General features: G+C 43.7%; 1 protein-coding gene across 1 annotated transcript; it reads right to left on the bottom strand.

Moving 5' to 3' along the window:
* Window positions 1-369: 369 nt before the first annotated feature.
* On the bottom strand, window positions 370-25,984 carry GALNT15 (polypeptide N-acetylgalactosaminyltransferase 15). The gene is made up of 11 exons (XM_086468252.1): window positions 25,959-25,984; window positions 24,477-25,022; window positions 17,156-17,322; window positions 16,241-16,445; window positions 8,889-9,056; window positions 8,175-8,292; window positions 7,037-7,231; window positions 3,761-3,892; window positions 2,570-2,671; window positions 1,596-1,736; window positions 370-516 (listed from the first exon to the last, which is right to left on the bottom strand). Exons 1-11 carry the CDS (start codon window positions 25,982-25,984, stop codon window positions 370-372), a joined length of 1,947 nt encoding a protein of 648 aa, XP_086324378.1.
* Window positions 25,985-26,912: the final 928 nt, after the last annotated feature.

The raw sequence follows: 26,912 nt of genomic DNA, 5'->3' as shown, positions 1-26,912 counted from the left end.
CAAACACTCATTTTCCTGTATCATCAGAAGTCACAGAATATACTAAAGACAAGCTGTCTGGCAGCCAATTTTCCATGTTTCCTTCAAAAGGCAAACTTAACTCTCTTCTGCAATGGCAGAACTTGTTGATGCTCACAGTACCTTTATTCCCTGCTTCACAGAATAAATAGAAATTTTAGCTAGAGCTGAATAAAGCAGGAACTGGCAACAACTATTTGAGCCAGGCTTTCAAAGGAGAGACCTTCCTAACTTCCCTGCATGCTACAGCAAACACAAACATCTTTCTTGTCCATGCAGGAAATGTGTCTTAAAACCCAAACAGAAGTAATGTTACATTTTGGAGACTTGACCTTGACAGAGGCCTGTCAGTCATCTCTGACGTAGCACATGGGAACGTTCAAATTGCCACACCTGATTTGCATTCTTGTTACATACACACAAAACCAAGTTGTCCTCATCTTCACTCTTCGCTGCCTCTATGCATTTGCCAGAAAGGACATGGACAATCATTCCATTCTACAAGATGAAAGAAGAAGGAAAAGAAAGAACAAATTAAAAAGAAGGGATTTCCAGTAAAAGCTAGGCCATGTTTCTGAAACTTTTTACATACAATAGATCACCAGTAATGACTAGTTATTCAAAAGTTTTCAAGTATTGCTCTAGACACTAGGTTTAGCTTTGAGCCTGGGGCATGGTGAGTATTCATAATTCACAGAATCACAGAATGGTGGGGGTTGGAAGGGACCTCTGGAGATTATCTAGTCCAACCCCCATGCCGAAGCAGGTTCACCTAGAACAGGCCACACAGAATCACATCCAGGCAGGTTTTGAATATCTCCAGAGTAGGAGACATTCCTTTTGAAGCTGACAGGAGTGGTAGGTACAGAATTCAGTAAACGTCTTTTCCACCACTATGTGTTTCCTATGGGTACAGGTTGTCATCAGCATCAACTACAGTGCTACAGACCACAACATTTCAAAAGGGCCAGTGCTTCCCTTAGGAATCAAAACAAATTACAGTAAGAACTGTACCAGAGGATTGCAGCATCCCTACTACAGTAACTGCTATTTTCCCAGGCTGTCCTAGAGCATGACATTTTTCAGTCTTGTAGAGAAGTTCCGGCTCTGCTGGGTGAAGTCCACTGCATAATACTGAATTCCTCTAGCAGGAAGTTTGCTCTTCTCTTACAATGTAGGAGGAATTTTAATGATTCCCCTCCTCCCAAAGGGCTCTCATCTGGGAGAGTTCAGGATTCCCAGACCCTTCCTCTATTCCAAAAGAAGTGGGCAAGGATTTGCCTTTCACAACCACTGATTCTGATTCTATTCCTGTAAGGCCAGTAAGAAAAACAGTTAAAACGAGAACATATGCATTTAGGTGGGATTCCTGTAATTTGTATTTTTAAACCAAATTTATTTCACATGGACAGTGTACATGGGCGAGGCATCATAAATTTCCTGGGTGAAAATGGTACAGAAGCGAAACTTGCCCTTCAAATACTGCATCCCTTCTGCACACACAGATCCTGTCAATCACCCAGTGATCCCACAGTCACCACCAGCTGCCTTCCCCTCACGGCAGAGTCACTACTGACCTCCTGGACATCCCAGTGCTGGTGGCTGTTGTCTGTCTCCTTTGTACAGTTTTGAGGGATAACCTTCCCGTGTCTGACATCAAAGCAAAACAGTGGAGCAGAACCAAGCCGGATTTCCTTCATGCTGTTATATTCAAAGTTCTGGAAAAGGGAGGGTTTGTTTAAACAATGATGGAAGGACATCCCAATTAATTTTTAAATGCTAATTCCAAAAATAATATCCTGTACATGTTTGTTAAGATGCAACCAAAACATGAGTGATGGGGCCCAGCAGACTTGACCCAGCAAAAAAATCCCCCCTGCTAGCTAATTCTGGCATAACTATTTACCTAAGGAAAGGCTTTGTGTAGGACTGTAATTATGTATAAAGTAAACCTATCCTATAATAAAACAGAAGGGTGTTTCTTACAGTGTCTGCACACATCGCAGCTATAAATGTGCCTGCAGCTCACCCTGAGCTCAGTGTGAGCAGCAAAACTTGCTTGGGACTCGGAGTAAATATCTGCAGTTGGTCTGTACTGGTTTGGCTTCTCTTAATGCATGAACTTGCTAGTCAAACACCAGCTTGGGAGTCTACATGAATTTCCCTCCTGTCTTTGCAGTTTAGGCATGAAACGGCAGTTTTAGGCACTAATGGGGAAACCCATCCCTATTATTCTAGAATTGTTATATATTTTCTACTCCCAGGCTTTCTGTTCTCCAGACACTACCAAATACACTAACAAATAGGCACTTAATGATGCCTGCTGGAGCACAGTGTTGGTATCTGGCCTCAGTGACACATGGAACTTTGCCATTTTTCCAATGACAGTTAGCTGCAGAAGAGTGGGCATCATTGCCTTAGCACATGCCTGATTTTGAACACATCAGTACCTCCAGTAAAGTCAACCCAGCCATTTACATGTTGGAGTGACTGTCTTCTGGCTAGTTCCCTAGATCTGACACAGTGCCCATATACTTAAAGTATACAGTACCTGGGTGAGACTGTCACTGCAAGGGGAGAGCTCAATAGAGCCTTCTGCAATGGCTCTTCCAGGTCTGTAATCTGCACAGAAGCCAACACCAGTATTGTAAAGCTGTAAGTAAAGGTTTATACTGAAATAAAGCACAATCAGATACAAATAAAATGTCCTTCAGCTAACATTTTTGTGATTGAATCCCTTCATGGTATATTTTTTTGCTCATAATTAGGCAACATCTTTTTCTTTCAGACTAGACCTTGCATATTGATCTTGCAAACTGATCTGATATAAAAGGCAGTGTCTCACCAAAGGTCAGTGTTACCCAGTGAGTTTTGTTAGAGATACTCACTGTTGGTTTTAGCTATTATGATAGTTAAAAGAAAACAGTCAAAATTTTTATGCTAGTGGAAAATTGCACTTCAACTGGACACTGTACTCAGAAAAGAAACAAGATATTCCAGAAGAAAAAAAGTGTCAATTCCTGTGATTCACGCTCAGTTCTTACACTCTTCTCAAGCAAACTTAGATAATAAAGGACAGACAAAATAGCAAAAGGACACAGTAAAATCTGGCTACAGATAGCAGAGTGTGACTTAATTAGCGGATCTTGTTGCCTTGTTGGGGGAACATGCCTTCCAGTAAGGCTGCCTGGAATAAACTAATATTTTAATGAATGATAATTATTTATTTAAGTGTTTTTAAAAAACCCATTGAGAACATTGCATCCTGCACACAGTTAGCTAAGGAACCGCCATTGCTACCACCTCTGCCCTTGGGGGAAGTGCAGGCCTGAAGAAACGTTTTTTTCTCTTCGCGCACATGGGTCAGCACAGGGATATCTCAGCTGCTGTTGCGGTTGCCATCTGCAGGAGGCAACACAGTTCCTTTCCTTTACTAAAGGCACACAAAGAACCTAAGGTTAGGATCCTCTGAGCTGTGACACCAAACTGAGTCAGACAACCTGGGTTCAGCTCCTGGCTGGCTTTCAACGTTTATGTGAGAATTTGGACCAGCTCTTTGTCTCCTCTGTCCCCTTCTTTCTCCTCCCATTCTTGTTGAATTTTCTGTTTGGACAATAAATGTTTCAAAGCAGGAACAGCCTCTTACTCTATGCTCACTGAGTACTTTGTACATTGAAGTGATACTGGGGTCTCTGAACAATGCAAAACCACTAATCATTCTTTATAGTGTGTTGTCTCTTACCTTGCCAGAGAATCTTGGTGTGTCTTCAGGTTGGGAGAGTTCAGGGTACACATTTGATACAAACCATTGGAAACTTCTACAGCCCAGTCTCTTCTGTAGCTGAAGGCGCTCACTGCAGTCTGGCTTCTCTGCCTTTATGGAGAAAGCATAGGGGCAACAAGGTTACTAGTGCGTTTGTGTTAGAGATGCTAGAAGTGAAAATGACAACAGGAATTATTTCCACCACATCTTCTATCCTGTATGTTATAGACATTGATAGGTATCCCTCACGAGTATGCAAAGGAGGGGACCAGCTATAGCCTTCCTCCAACTTTGTGCTAAAAGAGCATTCAGTCTGGTGTTGTGACAGAAGTAATGTTTCAGAAGTAGCATACACTGTGAAAATAAGTATTTCCTCCAAAAGTTATTGTTATACTGCAAGATAAGTCAGTCTTTGTCATGTTTTTAATTTAAAAAGTCACAGCCAAGTTTGACACTTGTTGCACTGAAATCAGTGGGATTGTATTAGATTGCCATTCAGTATAAAATTTGCCTCACTGATTAAAATTCAATTTCCTGGCCTTTAACAGCCCAAATTACTCAGTTATTGTCAGTCCTCCATGATCAGAGGATGTGATGACAGAATTTAGCCCACAATAAGTCCATCACATTATTGCCTGACAGTTACTAAATCTAGTAAGCGAATGTGTTTCCTGGCTATAAAAGCATAAAACCTTTCCTATGATTTATGTATTTTCTTGAATTATATACACAGAGTATCAACTGTCACCCTTCCTGGTAGCATCTCTGTTCTGAAAAAAGACAAGTGCCTTCAACCCTTGGTGTAGCTATGGGTATCTGCACTGCAAAGGACTGACAGTCTGAATATTTGAGGATATTTAGCACTGAAGATGGCTAACAGAGTTCTGAAAACCTCTAAGCAGGTAAGTGCCTAATCCCTCGGTTTTGAAACCACACAAAACACTTTTCTAAATCTCTCAGTGCCCAAATACAAAAAATAACGCATCACCCTTAAAAGTCTCTCTCCTTTTTCTTGCCAGCAGTAGAACTCCCCCTTCATGTTACTACTTTTTAAAAATGCAGTTTTGGATTCCAGGAAACTGGTCTGGATTCCTATGTCAGAAATTAAAATTAGTAACATAAGCAAAGAATGGCCTGTAAACAACTTTTCCTCAGACCAGCTATATTTCTGCATTCATAAGAAAAAAAAGGACTCTGCAACATGCCTGGGAAACACTGACAAATGAAGGGAGATCAAGGAAGAGGTATCAGTTTCTAAAGCAGGGATCAGTCATGCCATGTGGCACTATTTGCCAGTCATTGTAAGCTGCACAGGCAAAGCTCAACCATTGCGATATGTTAAAGAAAACCTCATAATTTAGCATCAGTCTTAGATTCAATAAGCATAACGACAAAGTTCAGCAGTTCAGCACCACACAGACCTGTCCCCAAGAGGTTTTCTTGGAAAAGGGAAATGGAGAAGTAAAATGCTTTCCCTAAAAAGAGATGTTTCTCATGAGACTCCTTTGGCTGAAGAAGGTGATGGCAGTAAATCTCATTTTGTCATACTAGTTATAGTCTGCATTTGATGCCGAATAAATGGTGTAAATAATGTAAAGAAAGTCATTAACCCCGTAAACCAATCTGAAAGGAAACTGTGGTTGTAAATTAAATAAACAAACCGAACAAGAAAAGGAGAAAAAGACATGGTGGCTGAAATAGCAGAGAGCTAGGAAGAACCTTATTCGTCTGCATTAACGCTAACACCACAGGCATCCTGTGCAGGTTGTGATTCAGACCATAAAATGGGAAGACTTATAAGGCAACCTAAACGGGGGTCACGAGTTATTTTCTGCAGTGGGCAATATCGGCGGTCAAGGCTCACGGAGATTTCTGTGGCAGCCAAGAGGTGGCTCCGCTCACCCTCTCAGTACAATAAATCCCCGCAGGGCCTGTCTGCGGCTGAGCGGTAATAATGTCATTGCTTGCTTGTGTCTTTCGAATAACATCCCGCTGCACTGACATACAGAAGATATTGGCTGTGAAAGGAAGGAACAGAGAAAAGGGCCTTTTATGTTATGGTATGCTGAGCACAGAGATCATAAAATTGATCATTTGAAGGAGCATCATACTTAGAAGTACTAAAAGTATTCTGGCTAGAATCGACTCACAGGCAAAAGGTCATGGTGCTTACAGCTAGTAAACTGTATCATTGGTGGCTGTAGTTTTTAGTACAGAAAATTGCTTCTGGGCTGACAAGGAAGGCCTTCAGGAATTTATTAAATTATTTAAGGACCTAAAAAATGTGAAAATAGGACAAAAAAAGAAACACAGTAGTCTCAGACTCTAGGATTAACACAACAGGCTGACTGGAGAGGCAGAGCCACTGGTGGAGCGTAAGGAGGTCAGACTAGGTGACAGGAGAGAAGCCACGCTGACACTCAGCCTTTTCCCCTCCCCACTATAATGCAGCTCCCGCTGGATCTGGCTTTTTTAGACAATGACCAGCACCACAATGACTGAGGCACGCAGGACTGAAATGCAGGAGCAAAACTGAATGGGAAACTCTGCACAACACATACCCATTCTCTGCCTAAATGTTTTCAGTGAATCTTTTTCTCTTTGCATGGCCTTGTTAAATGAAGAAGAAGATGAATGACACATTTTCATTCAAAACTGATCACAAGTTTGTCCACTGCCTTGTAGGAGAGGATGTTGTTACAAGAAAAGGTACTGGAGCCAGAGGATTCCTGAGAACTGCAGCAACATTAACTTCACATTATCATCTTCACATCAGATATGTTCCCTTCCAGTAGGAGAGACACCATAGTTTGCCACATGCCCATGAATATTGCTGAATATCCTCATGAATCACATGAGGAAGACCTTCGGTAATGAAGAACGAATCTTCTAGGAGGGCCCTTTGAGCACACATTGCTACTAGCCTCCACTTCAAATGCTCTGCAACCCTCCATGTACTATCGGTGGACAAGTAAATCACAGCTTGTTGGCCAAGCTGAAGAAGGAGTCATTCTGAGAAGGAATCATACTCTAACAGATTTGATAACTTCAGCAAACAACTCCTAGGCACAGATTTCTCTCTTTCCTTCCTGATCTGACAGCTCTTGCACTGGAAAATTTCATAAAAAGAATCCCCAGCACCATGCACATTGAATGTTTGACTGCACACAGACACCGCCACCCCTATTCCACCCTCTTCACCCACCTCAACATACACTCCTTCCCTCAGAAACAAAACACTACAGAAGTATTTACCTTGCTGATTAAGAAAGCCACTGTGTCATGCTTGTAGAAGATCTCTTTAAAAGAGCCCAGCCAGGTCTCTGCTATTCGGATTTTATTCCTCACGATGGCCTCTTCATAGGAGAAAGCACGGGGAAAGTGATTTCGATAGACATGCCCAACTCGGGAGCACGGAATAATTTCTACAGAGCCACCACAGAGCCAGGTCTGAAACACAGGCAAAAGCACAAAAAGATATTACTTTATTTAGATTACCTTTATCTAAAATGGAGAAGCTCCTTTACTATAGACTCTGCCTCAGGAAATCCTAATCTGCACATTGCCGGAAACAGAAAGAGAATTATCATGTGCATCTTCACATATTGTTCGCCACAGATACAGAGACACAGAGAAGATGCTGGGCAATCGGACTTTTGATTTGAACCCAGTATGACTATTTATATGCTTTTATGTTTTTCTGTGCACAAACTGCAGTGTAGTGAAGAAACCTGGGGGCACACCTTCTTTTGTCTGGGACATAAAAAACTTTGTACCCTTTGTGTCTGCAATTTCCATTGCTTTTTAATATCAGTTACCCTAGACTGTCCTACAATGATCTAAAGGCAGAAAGGTTTAAAAGAGAGAAGTGATTCTATTTCTCCATTCAGGTGTAATTTGTATTCAGCAAAAAACAATGCAAACAATAATACAAACAATTTGGTATTATAACTACAGGTTGGCAAAGAAACAAAGCCACTCTCCCTTTGGTGCTAAAGAAGAGGCAGCTTTCAGAAGGTGCTAAAACCAGTGACTCAGTCCTCAGGCACATAGTGATAGCCAGTGAAACTTCCTTTTCCTGACATAATGCTCCTAATCCACAGCAGCTGCATGTTCTCAGCTATTAGGATTTTATTCCTTATAATGGCCTCTTCATAGGAGAAAGCATGAGGAAAGTGATTTCGATAGACATGCCCAACTTGGGAGCATGGAATAATTTCTAGAGCTGACAGATCATGGAACCTGAGGATAGATTTCTGCAAGGAAAGCAAGTCTCCATACCCCAAGATGTTCTGCATTTAACTGCTTTTATAAATTGCTTCTTGACTTTTAATTCAGCTTCCTTAAAAGCCCAACAGTTACCACAGCTTGATGTTTTAATTAAGGTTCTTACCCTTATAGATAGCTCCAGATTTTCTGCTCCCCACATGGTCATGTCAGAATCATAAGCTCCAGTGTTTTGGAAGAAATGTCGATCCATGGCCACCACTGCACCAGCTACCACAGGACTCCTGTGTAGAAAATAGTTTGGAAGTGAACACCTTGAGTTTTGTGTAGGGAATTATGGGAAGGGTGAAAATCCCACCATTTCCATAGAGACAGTATTACAAAATGACTGAATACTACTCCATATAAGCTTGAACGAATTGATTATGTAATCAAAAGAAAAAACAACTGGCACCTAATTCTAGGATTTTCATGGGGAAGGGAGCCAAGAGCTGAATTATCAAATAAGGCTCAGAACATGGAAATGCTACGTACATGTACACCCAAAACAACAGACAAACAGGTCATGATTAAGACATCTCTTTTAACTCTGTATGATCCATCTTTTGCTTTCCTTACAAACCTCCACACTTTGTCTGGTCAGGTTGTATACTGCATGTGTGGAAAATATTTGTCATGTTGAAAGTATGACTGCAATCTAGTTAGAATGTTTACTAAAGGTCAAGCAAACACAGTGTAAAGCAAAAACCTATCCCTTCAAAAGACGTTAACTGGGCATATGCAAGTAATCACCTTTCTCTTCTGTTAGCTGGAAGATGACCCAAATTGTACAGTTTTGCTGTTGAGCGAAGCAGAGGCATATTGGCTGATAGACTGTTACCTGATAGGGCTGATGGGAGACTGTCGTACCTTCTCTTCACGCTCTGGCACTCGTTCCCAATGAAAATCTAGTTTCCAATCAAAACCACCTCGATGCAGGCCTACAGAGTGATAGTACTGAAAAGTCTTCCAGTCTATGACATCTATGACAGGGGAGACGACACTGTTTCTGAAAAAGACAATATAATTTATTTTCAAAGCCAAAGCACAAATTAAGTTTACTACTCTGTTCACAAGCACTCCTCTAGATAGAAGCTCAGGTGTTCACTGCATGGGAATACTGAGCCTGCAGTGAGGAATCTAAAAATCAACAATCTATTGATAACCTGTACCTTGCATTGTCATTTAAAGCTATTCAGGATTTTGCTATGAGTTAACCATCGGAATTCTTATAAAGCTATTTCACACAGAGGCCCCAACCTCTGATGTTACAGGCTCTGCATGGATGCAAAGTTTATAGCAAAGGATGATTTTGGTCTCACACATTTTACCATCCTTTGACTTCCCTGTAGATGTTCCACACATTTCCACCAGTGAGCTCTGTGAAAATGAACTATGCAGAGGATAGCGCTAAAATGACTCAGTTATTCCTTTGTTTCCTAGTAAGAGCAGACTGTCCTACAATGATCTAAAGGCAGAAAGGCTTAAAAGAGAGAAGTGATTCTATTTCTCCATTCAGGTGTAAACCCAGCCTTTGTAATATGCAATAATAGGCACTCTTAGAAACAAACATTTGGTTTATAAATAGATGAGAAAATTTTACAGTCACCTGCAATATTTGTAGGAATATGCATTAAGGCAGAGATCTGCTGTCATTCTCCCACAGGACTCAAGAAGAAAGACTTGATACTAAAAACAATGAAGCTGATATCCTCCCCTGATTCTCTTGATGATACTGCTGTGATATAGTTTTGTATCCAGGACAGGAGCAACTACCTCAAACTCAAGCCGGCAGGAGCGTTTCTACTGAAAGCTGTATTTAACCTTTACTCACTAACAGCATGAAAAGGAAACTAACTGCTTCTAGAAGCTACTAAAAGGTAGTGTCCTGATGGACTTGCATAAGCAGATGTATTTTCTTCGATGTGCTGAGAAAAATCCATCTAACAAGTTAAATAGATTTTATGACTAATCTTCAAAAAATGAAAAGTCACTGTAATTGTAATTTCTACAGCCTGCTGCATTCTCCAGTGTATAAGTATCTCTGACAACTGTCTCGTTAGGAGTGTAGTTGGAGTTGTATACTTCCCACCTCAGTTTGTTGTTACTTGCTGAAATGCATGCTAGCTATTGCTTCTTGTTTATCCATTCTCATCCAGACAGGACTGAGGAAATAATCACGCAGGGTAGTTTATTTTACAGTTTCAGAGTCAAGAGGGAAATATCAGGAGAGCGTATTTGAGTGGAAGCCAGAGGAGGCAGTGTAGACTAAACCATTCAAAAACCTTGACCATAAAGACCAGACTATTCAAGATAGTTCAGAGACAATGCAGATACTCGGTTATGCTCAGATGTATTCTGGATCAGATGATCCAGACATTTTAGACTATCCTATATTTTCATATCATTTCAGCCATTTAAGACCTGTCCTTCTTTTTGTATCCACCTTAAAATTGTAGCCACTACAAAACTCCAAATTCCAATGATGCTTCTAGCATCAGTACAATTGCTCTTAAGAGTAAGCACCACAGTAGTAGTTCTTGTTGAAATAATCCTTTATTTTTGATGCATGCTTTTGCTTTGCTGGTTATTGGGCATTGATTCTTCAATGCCATTCAAGAATACCCGCAGTGATGTAATGACTTGTTATGGTTTGGAGACCGAGCAATTATCCAAACTATCTGCAAATAATGACTTGGAAAACTAAGACAGCCAAAAATAACTCATCAAATAGGTCACATTCTACCCTGGCTAAAGTCACCAATAAACCAAACCAAAATAAAATCTAACCTCCTTTCCGACGAAATCATACTGCACAAACTGATAACTGTGTTTTAGAGCTATTGCTCCAGTAGCTCTTTCAGAATGCCAAGACTAACAGTTTTCAAGAATATGTTTATAAGTATAATGCTAGATCTTCACCTAGTATAAACTGGTGTAGCTCTGTGAAAACCAATAGAAACACACATTCTTGAAACTTTAAATATTAGGAGTGTCTTTCTGGTCTGAAATAGAGGAATCCAGTAACTTTATCTTGTATGAAAACTGGTCAATGTCCATTTTGAATCTTAATCAAGCAGTGCTCTACCTATCTTTTGGTATTAATGGTTTTTAATAAAAGATCTGTTTTCTGCATATTCAGTGATGGTTCTAAATGCAAACTTGCAGCAGAAAGTAATTGAAAGTTAGATGTTCTTAGCTATTCTTTTTGGTTTTAACTCGGTAACTGGCAGACACTCAGCAGCTTCTCGGCACTTTGAAATGAAACACACACTGGCAAACTACTGCTAATTTTATTCTGTGGAATCCAAGGAAAGGAAAAAACAGGAAATTCAAATACAATCAGCAGCAAGGCTTTGACCCATTTGACTAATTTGCAAATATTTCAAATGCTTGGAACACACATGAACTACAAAAGGTCACAATTCCATGAAAAAAAGCAACCCAAACAAGAACAATTTCCTGGTTTGGGATTTCTCAACCAAATACAATTACGAATGAAATGTCTTCCCATGACCCTTTACAGTCACCACGGACATTATGTTCTTTTCTAATTTTAGAATAAATAACATGAGGAGAGGAAGATCTCATTAACACATCTGTTTTGAAGTTTTAGAGTCACTGGCTTTTGAAAGTGCTTTTTGTGGATTTATACTTTCTTTTGCTGGGAAGGGAACATATTTTAATCTGTTTAAATCCCCCCTTAAATACGGAACAACAACAACAACAAAAAAAAAAACAACATGAAAATGATGTATTTTCCTCAACCAGAGTGGATAATTTTCTGCAAAAATTAGATAGCTAGGAAATCCAGGCAGTTCAAGTTCTCTGACTCTGCACGGAGTCGAAACTCCAGTAAGTAACTGAGAACCCAAGCTGGTTCCACATGTGGCACTGCATTTTCACTGAAAGCACCCTGTGCTGGCTGACTGAAGTCTTCAGGGAAATAATAGTGCAAAACATTTTAAATTAGATAGGGTTAATAAAAAGATAAAATGCAGTGATCAGGAATGGTAAAGCTATGGTACAAAGGATTACTTAAATACTGCCCTACAGACCAACTCCAGACTAACTTAGGGCATATGAACAGTCTCCTTGAACATGCTCATTTACTAAGCACTAAACATTTACTTCAAATCTCTGCTAGATAGAGTGCTAAGGGAATGCTTGATTTAAAAAAACAAAAATCTTTTGAACCTGTCCTTTTTGTTAAAATATTCAAATTTGTATGTGGGGGTACCAAAATCTGTAGGAGCAACCAATACCTTTTTACACTGGCCAGTTAGGGCACTGTGCCATGAATCATGCCTAAAGCCTCGTTGCTCCTACTTTTGGCAGTGATATGTACTTTTAGCTTCAGATTCTCATCTTCAGTTTCTTTAACTTCTCTAAAATAGGTCACCTACTGATCCTGATCAACTGTGAAAGATTGTAAAAAGATAGCATGTCTTCACAACATAACATGCAAATGCAGAACATTAATTTACTGAATTTGAAATTAGGGTTATTGACAAAAGGATCAGGCAAAAAGAGAAGTCCCAGGAAGCAGGCTATTATATGTGAAGTATATGGAAACTTTTCAAAAAAAAAAGGACGGTAGCACAGAAATGCATGCTCAGATGCTGGGCTTGTGTGGGCTCTGGATGGATAACATCATGCTTCCCTGAGCCTGCAAGAAGGTAGAAAACAGATGGCTTATGTATTTGATAGCTTGAAAAGCTGGGGTATGGGCCTCGGAGAAGTGGAGAATCAGACGAAAAGAGACGAAAGAGCTGTTCAACTTTAGCGTAAAACATTTCCCTTCTCTCTAGTGTATTATCATAAAACTAGAAGCACACTGAAATCTTCTGGACAGCAAAAGTCTGTTTCTATTTCCATATCTACACGATGAGGCTCCCACTCCTGAATGGGAGCAAACAGCAAACGAGATACCTTTCCACTTCTATGTTCCTTTCTTATTCTGTTTAACAGCATTTTCACTAAAGATTAGTGACCTAGAATCACAGAGCTAAGTAGAGGCACTTCGAATTTTAGAAACTAGATAGGTTTCTCTTAATAATATCAGAGGCTTCCATTTCCTAACGTAATATTTGAGCTGTGGTATAGGCAGTACACAAGCACAGAGGCAACAAGGAGCGGGGGAAAGGTCCCAAGGGAAGGTTACCACTTTGCAAGCTACCCCTCTGCCACAGTTATGGTGCCCATGCCTTTTTTAGAGGTGGAATTGTTTGTCAAGAATGTAATCAAGGTTCATTTTGCATTCATGCAGTATTCTCAGGAACCACTCTGGATCTTTTTTTTTTTTTCAACATCATCCTGCTTCAGCAAGACAGTCACTGTTTTTAGGTTAAAGGAACAACTTTTTCAAGGCTTCATGGCACAGTTCATTATATGCCCCCTCTGCCTTTCATTGCCTTTGGACTGAACATAAAATAGCAGCTGTCTCCTGGAAAAGGCAAACCCCTGAAAAGACAACTGTAATAATGGCACAGCTGCATTAGTATGCACCGTGCTACTCACCTGGAATTAGTTCGGAACACAAACAGTTGTCAAATGAAATTATCTTTGGGGCATCTCATCTAGTTTTCTAAAGTTGTCCAGGTGCCTACGGTATTCATCCCTGAATAATCAAAATGTCAAGGGATGCTTTACAAACCGCTGAACATTCGCTAGGCGATATGCTAAGCTGATGCACAGCTTCCCAGTTAATGGTTTAGGTATGGTTCACAGAACTAGTTCCAGTCAAGGTGCTCATAAATGCATGTGTAATGACTTTAGAAAGACTTAATACTTTTTGGGAGAATAATTTTGATTGGGTTAGCGAATAAAACCATCACATAGGGAAATGAAAAGTCATCACCCAGAGTAAGTAAAGTATCTGTCAAATATTTCCATACCTGTAAAATTGGGATAATTTTTCTCATGTTTGTCCTGTCATTACCACAGGCTACTAAGAACTGGGGGTATCTCCCTGTTTGTGAGTATATTCAAATCACAGAGAGGTCTCAGTTTGGGCAAGGATCTCTCAGCATTGCTCTAAGACAGGTCACAATAATAGTGGTAGATCTCATCAGGAGTCTAGAAAACTAGGCTTAACCACAATTTTCAAAGTTAAAATCTCCCTCCAGCTCTGTTAAGCTCCTGCAAAATTCTGAGCTTCAGAAAGGCTGTGGTTTTCCTTGTTGGCAAATAACTCTCTCTAGGTGATTAAGTGTTTTCCCATCCAGTCTCTCCAGCAAAAGTGCATGAGTTGCAGCTTGGTTGGTACATTAAGAAGAGGAAAGATGGATATTTCACCAGTCACTGTAAGCTTTTTTTCACTGTACTTTCCTCATTTGAGTAAGTCTCAGGGAGCACACATGATTCAATTTAACAGTTCCTCAAGTGCTAAATGAAGCCAAGTTGACTATGCTAATGCTTTACATTTCCATAGTGATCTCCATGCAAGCATTACAAGCAATTTAGGAAATATCATGAATTAACTTCCTTATCAGGTCCGTGTTATCACCATTCTTCAGCTGGGGAAAGAGGGATAGCAAGGGAAAGTGATTGCCAGATGCCTTAGAGCATGTCTTCCCTGTGCACAGGAGAATGGCGCAGGTTCTCCACACTAGCAGTGACAAAGCTTCCAGGGTCAGACACGGTGACTGACACAGCATACAGAAAGGCATGGTTCAGCCCATACTATTATGCTCTTCCACTCTGCTCCATTAATCCAATTAGCCATTAGCTAACTCCGTGTTAAATTCTGCCCTCCTGGAGGAATGAATGAGCAAGCATATGGGCCCTACAGAGGAAGAGAATCCCTTTCTCACTCCCTGGTGACAGTGCTACAGAAATCTCAGTGCAATAGTAAACTCGGTGGCTTTGCATTCCCTCAGTGGGGATAATTTTCAACAGTGAATCACTACACTAGTGCTGGGGTCCTAACTTCTCTCTTGCCATTGTAATTCTGCCTTCATTATGTCTCTCCTCTGAGACTTTCTGTAACTCTTAATTTCAGCAATACAGCCTTGAATAAGGACTGGCCAATTGATACAGACAGGAGTTTTGCATGAACATCCACAAGAGGCTGTAACTCAAGGCAGAAGAATCATGAAGTATATTCATAAACCATCTAATAAGTCAGCAGACAAAAAATAATCTGCTTTTCCATGGAGCATCTTTTAGAAAAGAATATTCCTGACATCCTAGGGCAGCATGACTCTTGCTTTCAGTATTCTCAATGTTTTCGTACAAATGATGTAATAATTTCTAAAAACTCACATTCGTTCTCTTATAAGCAAACATAATCAGCCATAAAAGCCGCTTGTTCCAGTGCCTGGGAACAGCCTTTGAAGGTCTTTAGTATGACTATTTAATGGTCTGGTAAGATTTTTAATGATTCTTTTTTTCTTTTACCCCCTCTAGCAATTATTAATTTTTTCCCAAGTGGCTTACGGTTAATGATAGACAAGTTAACGCACAGATTTTTATTTCAGAAAAGTCCCTTTAATGAAGGATTTACTGTCATGTAATTCTTGAAACATTTGCAGTGATTTAATCTCTTTGAAGGACTTGAGGACTGCACAGATGAGCTCAGCTGTAAATTAGAGAGCAGGCCCAAGCACTAAGCTAAGCATGAAAGACTCAGAAAATATGAACGTGTATCTTCCTCTGTCAGTTTGGTGTCAGTGAAGCACCTGCAATTATCTAGAACTGTCTAGGCTGCTCAGAAAGTCTTTTTTTCTGTGGAACAGAGACTGCACAGGTCACATTGGTATGTAGCCAAACTGCCTCAGGAGCACAAAGCATTTTATCCTTGGCTTCATCACTGAGATGGCTAAAAAAGTAAAAATAATGGAGTCTCGCAGTAGTTTCTCTGGTGGATGTTTGCCAATTTGCAAACATCTTGAGACTGCATCCTTTTTAATTCAGACCACCAAGAAGCCTTCTTATAGCTCAAACTGGATACAAACTCTGACAATTCAGCCATACTGGGTGTGAAGTGAGGGTTATCAGCTGTGTCATCTGTCCTGCTTCCCACATATCAGAGTGATGCATGTGGTGGTAAGGTAGAAAATAAAAGCAATGTGACCAGAAGGAACAAGGTAACCAAGAAAGGATTGAAAAAATGTGCAAGTACTTCCAAGCAAATCTTTTTCAGCAGAAACTATCACATGCCAGGATCTCAGAGTTCACGGGGATATTTACCGGTTGCTGGACAGCCTGGCTAGGAGGGGTTCCAGCCAGCCCTTCTGACACTCGCAGTGTGAATCCATGAAGACAAGCACATCCCCAGTTGCCCGTGCAGCTCCTAGCATCCGACCTCGGATGACTCCAAGCCTCTTGTTGCTCCGTATAAGTTTCACACCTTCCAGCTTAGAGATGTATTCACTCAGAGCTGACTTCAGGGGCCCTGTCAGAAACAGAATGGTCACCGAAATGTTTCAGCTTTGATTCAAGCCATTATAGAAAAGCACCAGGCAGTAGGAGATGCCACTTCTTGCTGGTAAAATGTTTTGGGGGCATTTGTTTTACATGACAAAGTAGGCCATGTTCCAAACATTCCCACAGCAGCATAATGTCAAAGAGAAGTAGAGACTAATGGAAACTGAGATTCACTAGGTGTGAAGCTATTCCTGTGGGAAACTTTATAGCCTTCTCTCCTGTTTTCAGCAAGAGGTGGATGCTCTCATCATTTCACAAAAGGCGCAAATCAGAGTGAGATACTACAGGTGTTTGGCTTTCCCAAGCACTTTGGATTACTTTAGCAATGTGGAGTTTTCCATTCTATGCTTCAGCCAAAGTCTAAGTCTGGAAATTATTACAGCAGATCTGGTCCGGTGGGGAAGGCTAACATTTGCATACTGTGATCTTATTTTAAAGTAAGAGAGTTTAGAGTGACTGAAAATTATGAGGAAAAAAGAAACTTATTTCAAAGTTGAAAGACTAAGCTGAATTCTAGGGATGGAAGAGTGAAACCTGGCAGCTGGCTCACGGCTCTGCTTAGCTCTCTTCCTGAGGGTCCTCTTTGCTTTCTACTCTCCTCGGGCACTTCTTGGAGGAGGACAGTTTCTCCCCTGAAGCTTTGGAAAAAAGAGCTCACATACAGAGAAATGGGGCTACCTTGCTGGCTGAGATCGTCGACTAGGATGATATCCTTCAGAGAGGCCTTTGGGGCTGTGTCCATGATGCTGTGCACAGTTCTCAGCAGAGTAGACCAAGCTTCGTCATGGAAACAGATGATGACACTAGCAGTAGGCAGACTGGAGCCATATTCTTGCTGCAGGCACCTGCATGGGATCAAATGAGGAAGACACTGGAAACACTGGTACAATTGGCTCCTTTTCTCTCAGAGCAAAGTTGTAAGCTACACCCAAACCTTCAGGGATGGAAAGCAGTCTAAGATCTTGGCTCACTTCTAATGAAGAAAAGGAAGTATTAAGGTATCCAAGACTGGAATAAGTCTAAATATAGGAATGACACTATAAAAATTAAAATACAAAAAGAGGAAAGTTTTGGTGTAATCTGGGACACATTTTTTCTGCTGTGGCTCCCTCAAAACACAGACTTCAAAGAGAAGGCAAAGAAAAACTGAAAAGACAATAAGACAAAGAAGAGAGGGGGATAAAGCAGGTCAGTCAGCCTCCACTAACTGCCACAGTTTTGCAAGTAACAGAGAAAAGAGCAAACTGAAATGTAGTACCTTTAAGACTAACAAGTAAAATAACTCATCTGCACAACAGATCAGTATACCTGTGATGTGCGTGACCAGGCTTATAGTGAATAAAGCCAACATCTCAGTCCTGTACAGGAATGAAACGGATTCTTACATGTGCAATGAAAACAAATATAGATACATCTCACAGAATCACAGAATGGTGGGGGTTGGAAGGGACCTCTGGAGATCACCTAGCCAACCCCCCTGCTAAAGCATGTTCACCTAGAGTAGGTCACACAGGATCACGCCCAGGTGGGTTTTGAATGTCTCCAGAGAAGGAGACTCCACACCCTCCCTGGGCAGCCTGTTCCAGTGCTCTGCCACCCTCACAGTGAAAAAGTTTTTCCTCATGTTCAGGTGGAACTTCCTGTGCTCCAGTTTGTGCCCATTGCCCCTTGTCCTGTCACTGGGCACCACTGAAAAGAGCCTGGCCCCATCCTCTTGACACCCACCCTTTAGATATTTATAAGCATTGATAAGGTCCCCTCTCAGTCTTCTCTTCTCCAGGCTAAAGAGCCCCAGGTCTCTCAGCTTTTCCTTGTAGGAGAGATGTTCCAGTCCCCTCATCATCTTCATAGCCCTCTGCTGGACTCTCTCCAGTAGTTCCCTGTCCCTCTTGGACTGGGGGGCCCAGAACTGGACATAGTACTGCAGATGTGGCCTCACCAGGGCAGAATAGAGGGGGAGGAGAACCTCCCTCAACCTGCTGGCCACACTCTTCTTAATGCACCCCAGGAGACCATTGGCCTTCTTGGCCACAAGGGCACATTGCTGGCTCGTGGTCAGCTTGCTGTCCACCAGGACTCCCAGGTCCTTCTCCACAGAGCTGCTCACCAGCCGGTCAACCCGCAGTCTGTACTGGTGTGTGGCATTATTCTTCCCCAGCTGCAGGACCCTACCCTTGTCCTTGTTGAACCTCATCATGTTCCTCTCTGCTCAACTCTCCAGCCTGTCCAGGTCTCACTGAACAGCAGCACAGCCTTCTGGTGTGTCAGCCGCTCCTCCCAGTTTAGTACCATCAGCAAACTTGCTGAGGGTGCCCTCTGTCCGTTCATCCAGGTCATTGATGAGTATGTTGAACAAGACCAGACCCAGTACTGACCCTTGGGGAACACCACTAGCCACAGGCCTTCAGCTAGACTCAGCACCACTGATCACAACCCTCTAAGCTCTGCCATTCACCTGGTTCTAAATACACCTCACTGTGCACTTGTCTATCCACACTTCCTCAGCTTACCTCTGAAGATGTTGTGGGAGACGGACTTAAAAGCCTTGCTGAAGTCTAGATAGACAATATCTACTGCTCTCCGCTCATCTAACCAGCCAGTCATGCCACCACAGAAGGCTATTAGATTGGTCAAACATGATTTAGGGAAGTAATGTACCAGTCTTTGTTCAGAGATACAGGACACACTATCCAGAAAAGGCCTTCAAATGCCTATTGTAGAGATGCAAAGACTGTGCCCATATATCTTCTTTGCTTACCTTAGAAAACATACTTTAAAATATTTTCATTTCCTGAGTAGCAGTCATGCAGTTTCCTAGCTCATTTAACCTCTAGCAGCAAGAACTCCTTCAAGGAATTACGGAATTGGCTGAGTGTGGCCCATTGTTATTTCAGCATTTTTGTATTGCCAAGCAAATCATCATGCAGATTTTACAGCGGTTGTTAAACAATTAGCTACTCAGCAGAAGCTCGTGTAAGGGCTATCGTTTTAATATTGCTATGTTTATCACCATTTTACTTAGTGCTTTTATTCATGGACTGAAGCCCTATGATGCTAGGCACTACCCAGACACAAAGATGCTTATTGTTTAAGAGAATCCATAGTCTGAATGATTTAATAGCAAATACAAATAAATTACTACTATAGATACACCTTTGGGAATAAATATTTTAAATGAGCACAATTATAATAATTTGTTATAGTTTATAATATTTCACATTAATATCTTTTTTGTATAGAGAGGCAAATTTTCTTGATGATTTTTACATTATAATGAATCTATCTTGTCCTTGGTTTACTAATTTTCCATAATCAACAATGGTGTTATTTCACACTTTCATATGGGATAATTGCTTCCATTTTCAGCAGGATAGAGAAAAGGATACTCTCACAACTTGGCAGTGGTTTTATTTTCAGGCAGAAGAATCTACATATAATTAAGAAAAGTGAAGATCTGATGCAGTCTTTTTACTACCAGGCAGCTTCCAATCAGGAACATTCAATACAGCTATAAGCACCTGTATTTTGCACCATAATACTACAATGCCTTGTTGCTAGTACTGTGGTTATACCAAGAAAATAATGCTGTTGTAAAATCTTAATTGGAGAAGAACTGAAAATAACTGTACTTGAATACATAACCTAGGTGGTGAGTGCTTGGTTGCCATGGAGATTGGCAAGGACTTGCAATAGAGATATCTAATCTTCAGGAAAATGCAAAAGGGCACTGGTATACAGAAATACCTTCCCTGTAATTTGGGAGCAGTTTCATAGGCTGTCCATCATAAACTGGCATTTCAAAAAGTCAGGGCTGTGACTGATATAAGACATAGTGATTTAATCCAGTTTGTGAAAAATAAGGAATTGTCACAGGCAGCAATGAACAGGAGAGCAATTCTGACACGGCAAAGGCACTGCCGACGGGGACTCCCACTCACCTTCAGGAGAATGTCTTGTTAAGACTCAGCTCCCCACAGCACTCAAGTGGAAGCTATACTTTTGTAATGTAACTTAAGACCTTTTTAGGTACATTGTGAGTTTCCGTTTGCCTGGATATATTTGACACTCAAGCCCAAGAGAGAAAAAAAAAAAGGGTTTTGGCAGAACTCCCACCATAAAAATCACAATGGCAGGCTTGATTCAGGTCCACTGTCCCAGGGGGGTGTCAACAGCAGTTGGACCAACTGATAGCAGCAGAAAGCACTCTGAGGGATGAAGGTACCTCAGAGGATGAGCCTCCATGCAGAACAACTACTTTCTAGTACAATCGGGCAAGTTATTAGGCTTTTTCACCCAGAATCCCTGGCTGTGTCAAAACTGGTGCTCAAAGTAAATGGGGCAAAACCAGGTACCTGATTCATCTGTTGGGGTATATTTTACTGTGGGATCAGTAGGAATACTGGAAGAGACCGTTTCATGCATCTACTTTCTGAAAAGTAGCACAAAACATTCCCCTGGCAAGGCATGCAGAGAGCTGTGGGTTATGTTGGAAGCTAGGGTCGGGTGAGAGATATCTAAAGTATCGCTTTCCAGGTGAGGAAGCTGGATCCTGGGCTGGCACAGCACAGCCTGCAGGCTCTGGTTTATTTCCAGCAGAGCTCTGTACTCTTCACATAAGAAAGTGTAGTTTTGCTGCTCATTGCTCCAATGCAAAGCACAATAGAACTCTCTGTGATTTTCGAAGGAACAGCAGCTAAGTATATCTTATGGCACTTACCTTACATCTTACACTCTGGTTTAAGAGTAAACATGAAGCATGCAAGCATGAAGTCTGGCTAGCCTTATTTTACAGAGTCTGGAAGTGCTTCACAATTAGTAGGCACAGTTTCTGGTGTGAAGAATTTGCCATCAAATCGCAAGTGAAATGAGAGAGACTGAGTCCATGGAGCTAACTCCCTGAGATGCCTAAAACTGGTTGGGTTCTCTTTAACTAAACAATAACAGACATTATCAGGAACAACATGAGTCAAACAGAATAGAGTAATAGCCAATCTGATTCATTACTGCTTCACTCTCATTTTACACTGCTATAAAACTGGACTGACATAGTTGTGAGCTAGGCCCCCAGAGTAAATTATGCCTAAAAAATATAATTTTGGTTTGTGTGCTACGCCATAAAGGACAGGACTGGCTTAGAGGTAGACCTCTGCTGCAGGTTTATGATCTGGATTTAGATCTGAACAACAGCAAAGCCTCAGATGTCCAGATCTGCCGTTTCAATCTGGGCTCTACAGGCTGTGGTGTTGACAGCTCTTTAGGCTGTAACTAGTCAGGCAGCAAAACACATCCAATAGCTCTGAGATCATGGCTTAAATGTTACCAAGATTTGTATTAACTAAACCTGTCTCTTGTTGGATGGCCCTTCAGTGGCCAAAGCAAAACTGGGTTTTGGCTCACATCACAGACATTAAACCAGGGTCACCATTCCTCCTTTGAACATTACATAGTTCAAAGAGTTGTCAGTGAAGCATGGTGAAAAATAACTGAAATAATATCAGCATTTCATTATTCAGTGGAATTACCCAAATTAATACTGAACCTAGTCAGCAAGTGTAGGTCAGCAAGTGTAGAAAACACTGTTTCATTTCTCTTTCCTTAAGACTGTCCCCTTAAATTAGAGCCACCATCTGTCTTTAAACATGTGAAAATGACCACTAGAAAAAATATCATATATATTCTGTGTTTTACTTAAAATGCTTCCTGGCGCAGCTTTCCACTGTGTTCTGGGGGAAAGCTACAATATCTTTTGTTACAGGAGGAAGAAAAAAAGATACACCCCCCCCCCATCCCTTTCCCTCTCATCCGTGCAGGGGAGCATAGGCATGCTTCACCCCTTTTTAAGAAGTCTGATGAGCTGCCCCTCCCAGGCTGTTGGAGTAGCTGGCTCTCAAGTCTCCAGGCTTCAAAAGTAACATGTGGGGCTTCAAAGCAGCACGTGGGGCTTCAAACGCAGCATGTGGGGTTTCAAAAGTAACACGTGGGCCTTCAAAAGTAACATGTGGGGCTTCAAATGCAACACTTGTTCGATGTGGCCTTTCAGCCTGGCTGCTGCTAGCTACAGACGGCGGGTCTGGCCAAACACAAAACACCGCCTCGCCTGAGCGGGACGGCGGGGGCGGGAGCGACGGGCCGCGCCCTGCAGGGGCGGTGGGGCTTCTGCCAGCCGGCGCCCCCTGTCGGCGAGGTTCTGTCTCTGCGCCTGCGGGCCAGGCCGGGTCAGCCATCGGCCGCCGAGGCGAGGCCCCTCGCCACCGAGCGCGCGTGCCCCGCGGCCCCCCGCCCCGTCTGCAGGGGGCGCTTGCCGCGGAGTGCGCGCGCCCCGGGGGAGCCCCCGGCGCGTTTCTAGAAGATTCCCCTCTCGGAGTGCGCGTGCCCGCGGCGGCCTGTCAGTCCGCCTCTGCGGGGCGGGGGTGGGGACCCTCAGAAGGGCACGGGGCGAGGACGGGGCACGTGCCACCGCCGGGGGTCTGCCCGCCGGCCATGGCTGCCCGACACGGGGCCCAGGCGGTGGCGTCTGGCACCCCATCTCCTGCCTCTCTCATCCCTCCTTCCTCTCGTCCTCAGCTGTCACCAGGGCCGAGCGCTGTGGTCGTGTTTGCCTTTGAGGGGCCTTGCGGTCGCGCTTGGCGTTCGTAAGCGTTGGGATCGTACCTCCCTTGGCCAGCTCTGGGTGTGGTTATTGCTCTCATTATGATTATTGGTTGCTGCCAACGTTAAACAAGGTTACGGAGCAAAGCTCGTTGGAATTCTGAACCTTTGAACAATTGTCATTACTCCTCGTTGCTGCACAGAAATTCAAAACAACCTCCCCTTGTCCCACCGTGTGCGACGGGACAAAACCGATCTCCGCCTTCTCTCCTCCCAGGAGTTTCCTTTCAATATCTGTCGAGCCAGCTGTTACACTAAAAGAGCTGAAAGGCCCAGCTCCTGACGGCTCTGTCGACCCACAGCCCTGGCAGAGGCCCGCCGGGAGGCGGTCGCTGGGGCCTTAGAGCCTGTCGTAGTGGCGGGAAGCGGCGGGGCGGCCGCTCGCTCCCCTCCGCCCCGGCCCCTCCGCACGCAGCTCCTCGTCGTCTGGCCGCGGAGCGGGCCCGGGGCAGGCGCGGCCGGCGGGTGGGCTGGGGCCGGGGCCCGGCCGAGCGGGGCAGCTGCCTTTCCCGTTGGGCAACCCCGCACGCCCCCGGCACACAGCGCGGAGCGTGGCGCCGTTCGCCGTGCGGGTTCCCTTCCCGGCCCCAGCCAGCCAGCCGTGTCGGGGGGGAACCGCGCAGGCCGGGGCACCGGGAGCGTTCCCCTGCCACCACCCGGCACCTGCCGCGGCGGAGGCGGCCCCGCCCGCGGCCGCCGGCAGGGAGCGCTGCCGTCCGCGGGGCGCCGCGGTGACGGGCCGAGCCGGGCAGGGCCGCACGGTCCGGCCGCCCTGTCGCCGCGGTGGGGGGACGCGGGGAGGGTGTGCAGGAGGCGCAGGTAACGGCATACATCAGCCGTCAGCTGGGTCGCGGTGCGCTCGTTCGTCCTCCGCGTCCTGACCCGGCGCCCTCAGGAAGCTGTAGCTGCCGCCCCCCGCCCCCCGCGTCTCCTCCACTTTTGCCGCCAGTCGGTTCCTGAGGGCTTGAAGCTCCGCCGGTGTCCGTGCAGCCTCTGTCGGCTCCGGCGGCACCTGCCGCGGTGCCGGGGTGCGCGGGGCTGCGGCCCGGGGCGGGGGCGGCCGTGGCTGGGCAGCCGCGGGGCGCCTGCGGGACCCGACTGGGGCTGCCGCCGGCTGCGGGACCGGGCCCGCCGGAGGGGGCCTGGGAGCACCCCTGGCTCTGAGGAACGGGGGGTGTTCCTCACACAGGCTGGGGAAACACGTTATCCGGAGCCGGAGGGGAGAGATTGATAGGAAAGACACGGGGTTTAGAGGAGGAGACGTTCACGGAAGGGGGGGGGACACGACGGGAACGGCGACAGGGAAAGAAATAAGTTTTCTCCCGGAAAGTAAATAGGCTGTTTTACTTACAACGGGTGTCGTACCTCAGGCAGCTCCCTGCGCAGAGAGATCCGCTCGCTGAGCGCTTCGTTAAAGCCATGGGTTTCCAGGCCGAGCGGCCGCTCCCCCGCAGCCGCCCCTTCCCCAGCCTGCAGAGGAAGGGACAGGAGCTGGGACTCCGGATCCCCCTCTGCCTTCCCCTCCGGCCGCCTGTTCTGCTGCTTCACCAGGCGATAGCCCTTCCTGGCCTTGCTGTGGTTCCTTTTGCCGGTGGGTGACACAACGGCCGCAATCAACTCATCCTCCCGCAGGGAGATGAAGGGTGATAGCCCGTCCAAAGGGTAATACTGCTGGCTCTCCTCCTGGGTCTCCAGCATCTCTTGGGTCTCCGCAAAGTCCAGCTGATACCCTTCCCGGGGGTTGAACTCCACAGGCTGGAAAGTCCCTTCCTTGCTCTGGTTGCTTGGTGGTGGATTCAGCGTTGTAACCATCAGTAGCAAAAAGCCCAGCATCAGCAACAACAAGAGAAACTGCAGCTTACGTGATCCATATCTGCATTTCTTCCTCAAGAACATACTGTTGGTGACAAAACGATACAGATGGTCATGTTAAATACACTTGGATCGTCCTCAGACTCCAGTCCTCGGGTTGCAGCAAAGCCCTGGTTTTCACTATCTGCCAAGAGGATTTTTTTGCTCCCCTCACATTTCACTGATGCTGTTTCATGCTTTCCTCGCTATTTACAGACAAAATATAACATTTCTATTAATACTGCACTTACTGTAGTGAAACGTAGCATGGATCCAGTGAGAAAAAGTAGATCCTTTATTGCACAGAGTCCCGGTTTAGTTAGGAAAGCATATGTTTAGCTGATGAAAAGAGTAACTGAAGTTCTGACGTTTTCCTTTTTAAATTCTAAGTAAAAAGAAATTCCGTTTCTTATAGTTCCCTTCCAGAGTAGATCCTGCTTCTTCAAAGTTTCCAGTTGCTGCCTGGATTGAAACGCCTTATCTCTGAAAGCAGTTCTGACAGCTCTCCCCTGTTCAGAGACTTCAAGTTAACTGTGATCAACAGATGAGAACTAGTCGGTCCCTGACTTTGTTTCACACATAACTACGGCACTCAGTCAGGAAGCACTTTGCCAGACATAATACAGAGCAATGTGTGCGTCTTTCTCTTGGTCCTAATGCCCTCACTGTTCTTGTCCTATCAAATCAAAACTTTGCAAAAGCTGTAAGAGGTGAAATATAAGAAGCAAAACATATTAGAAAAGAAATCAAGACACACCACCACTCGCTCTAGTTTTGAATAGCTGTATTAAGCTAAGAATGCTCAGAGCAAGAAGTAAGAATTTTATAAACTGAATAAAAGATGGAGTGCACATGATTTATTTAAGGTTAGATTTATTCATATGGTAATGTGCTAGCTGGAGTATATGGGTATATTTCATATTCAATAAATATTTACAGCTGTAGGGATTTTAACACTGACACAAGGATGCCAAATTATCACCTGGCAAACTGAAGTTGTCTCCTCATCCATAAATTTGGTATTGCAGGGCAAGCAGCACTTCAAGTTTTCGTTAGTCCAGGAATAACACGTAGAAAGCCTGGGCTGGAATAACAACTACTGACACTGAAAGAAAACAACGTCTTCTGTGATTAAAAAGGGAACGCAGTCTCTGAGGTCTGTTTGCTAATATTGCTGGCACGGGTGCTAGTGGGCACGGACTGTGTCATTTTTTGCTGCGAGATGGATGCTTGTCCAATGGTTAAAGGGGTGAGACAGTCCACATGCTTCAGTGTCACACGCCTCTTGGTCTGGCAGAGATCGGGTATGGATGTAACTCAGTTGTTACCAGCCCTTTTGATGCTGGAGGCATGGGATGTGGGGTTTTTGTGTATTTTGTAATACTTGATGAGCAGAAAGCTCAAGCTCCAGGAGGCATGTGATTACTGGAGAACTTCCACATTCACCTTTTGTTAAAAAGTGTATTTCTAGACATTATGGGTAAAAGAAAAGCCTGGAGACATGAATGCGATATACTCTAAAGGAGACCAAGGATTTGTTTTTTTTTTTCCTTCTTCCCCATTACTTCCCTGTAAGATGTTCTGTAAGTTCAGCCCATGGTTTCTGGCAAACAGCTCCCAAAAAATTATAAATGAGAGGACACCTACTTTCAAACAAAATGAGTCATGACCTTCAAAAGGAAGGATGGGATAGAGCACCTCAAAATTGCTGGAGGCATATAGTGTCTCTCACTTCTGTGTGTACTCCCCTAACTGTCTTATACAGAATGCCTTGAGGTAGTGTGACCAGTCTGCTGTGTCTTGGTACCTTCCCTACCTCAGATGCTCTTTAAAAGATATAATACTGCTTTAATCGTATCCTGAGTAGAAGGAAGATTTAGCCAATATTTTGATACTTCACCATTGTGTGTGTCTCCCTTTTTTAGCTTAAATTCAT

Source organism: Leptosomus discolor, chromosome 7 (genome assembly GCF_034619465.1).
Source record: "Leptosomus discolor isolate bLepDis1 chromosome 7, bLepDis1.hap2, whole genome shotgun sequence".
NCBI lineage: Eukaryota > Metazoa > Chordata > Aves > Leptosomiformes > Leptosomidae > Leptosomus > Leptosomus discolor.
The sequence above is the reverse complement of the archived record's forward strand: the minus strand, read 5'-3'. Positions and strand labels throughout refer to the sequence as shown.

Coding starts and splice junctions, on each gene's coding strand:
- GALNT15 (XM_086468252.1), bottom strand. CDS start 25,984: ATGAGGAGACAACTTCAGTTTGCCAG. Junction 3,893..7,036: donor TGGCTTTCTTAATCAGCAAG/GTAAATACTTCT, acceptor TTCTCCATAAAG/GCAGAGAAGCCAGACTGCAG. Junction 1,737..2,569: donor GCAGTGACAGTCTCACCCAG/GTACTGTATACT, acceptor TCCCTTTTCCAG/AACTTTGAATATAACAGCAT.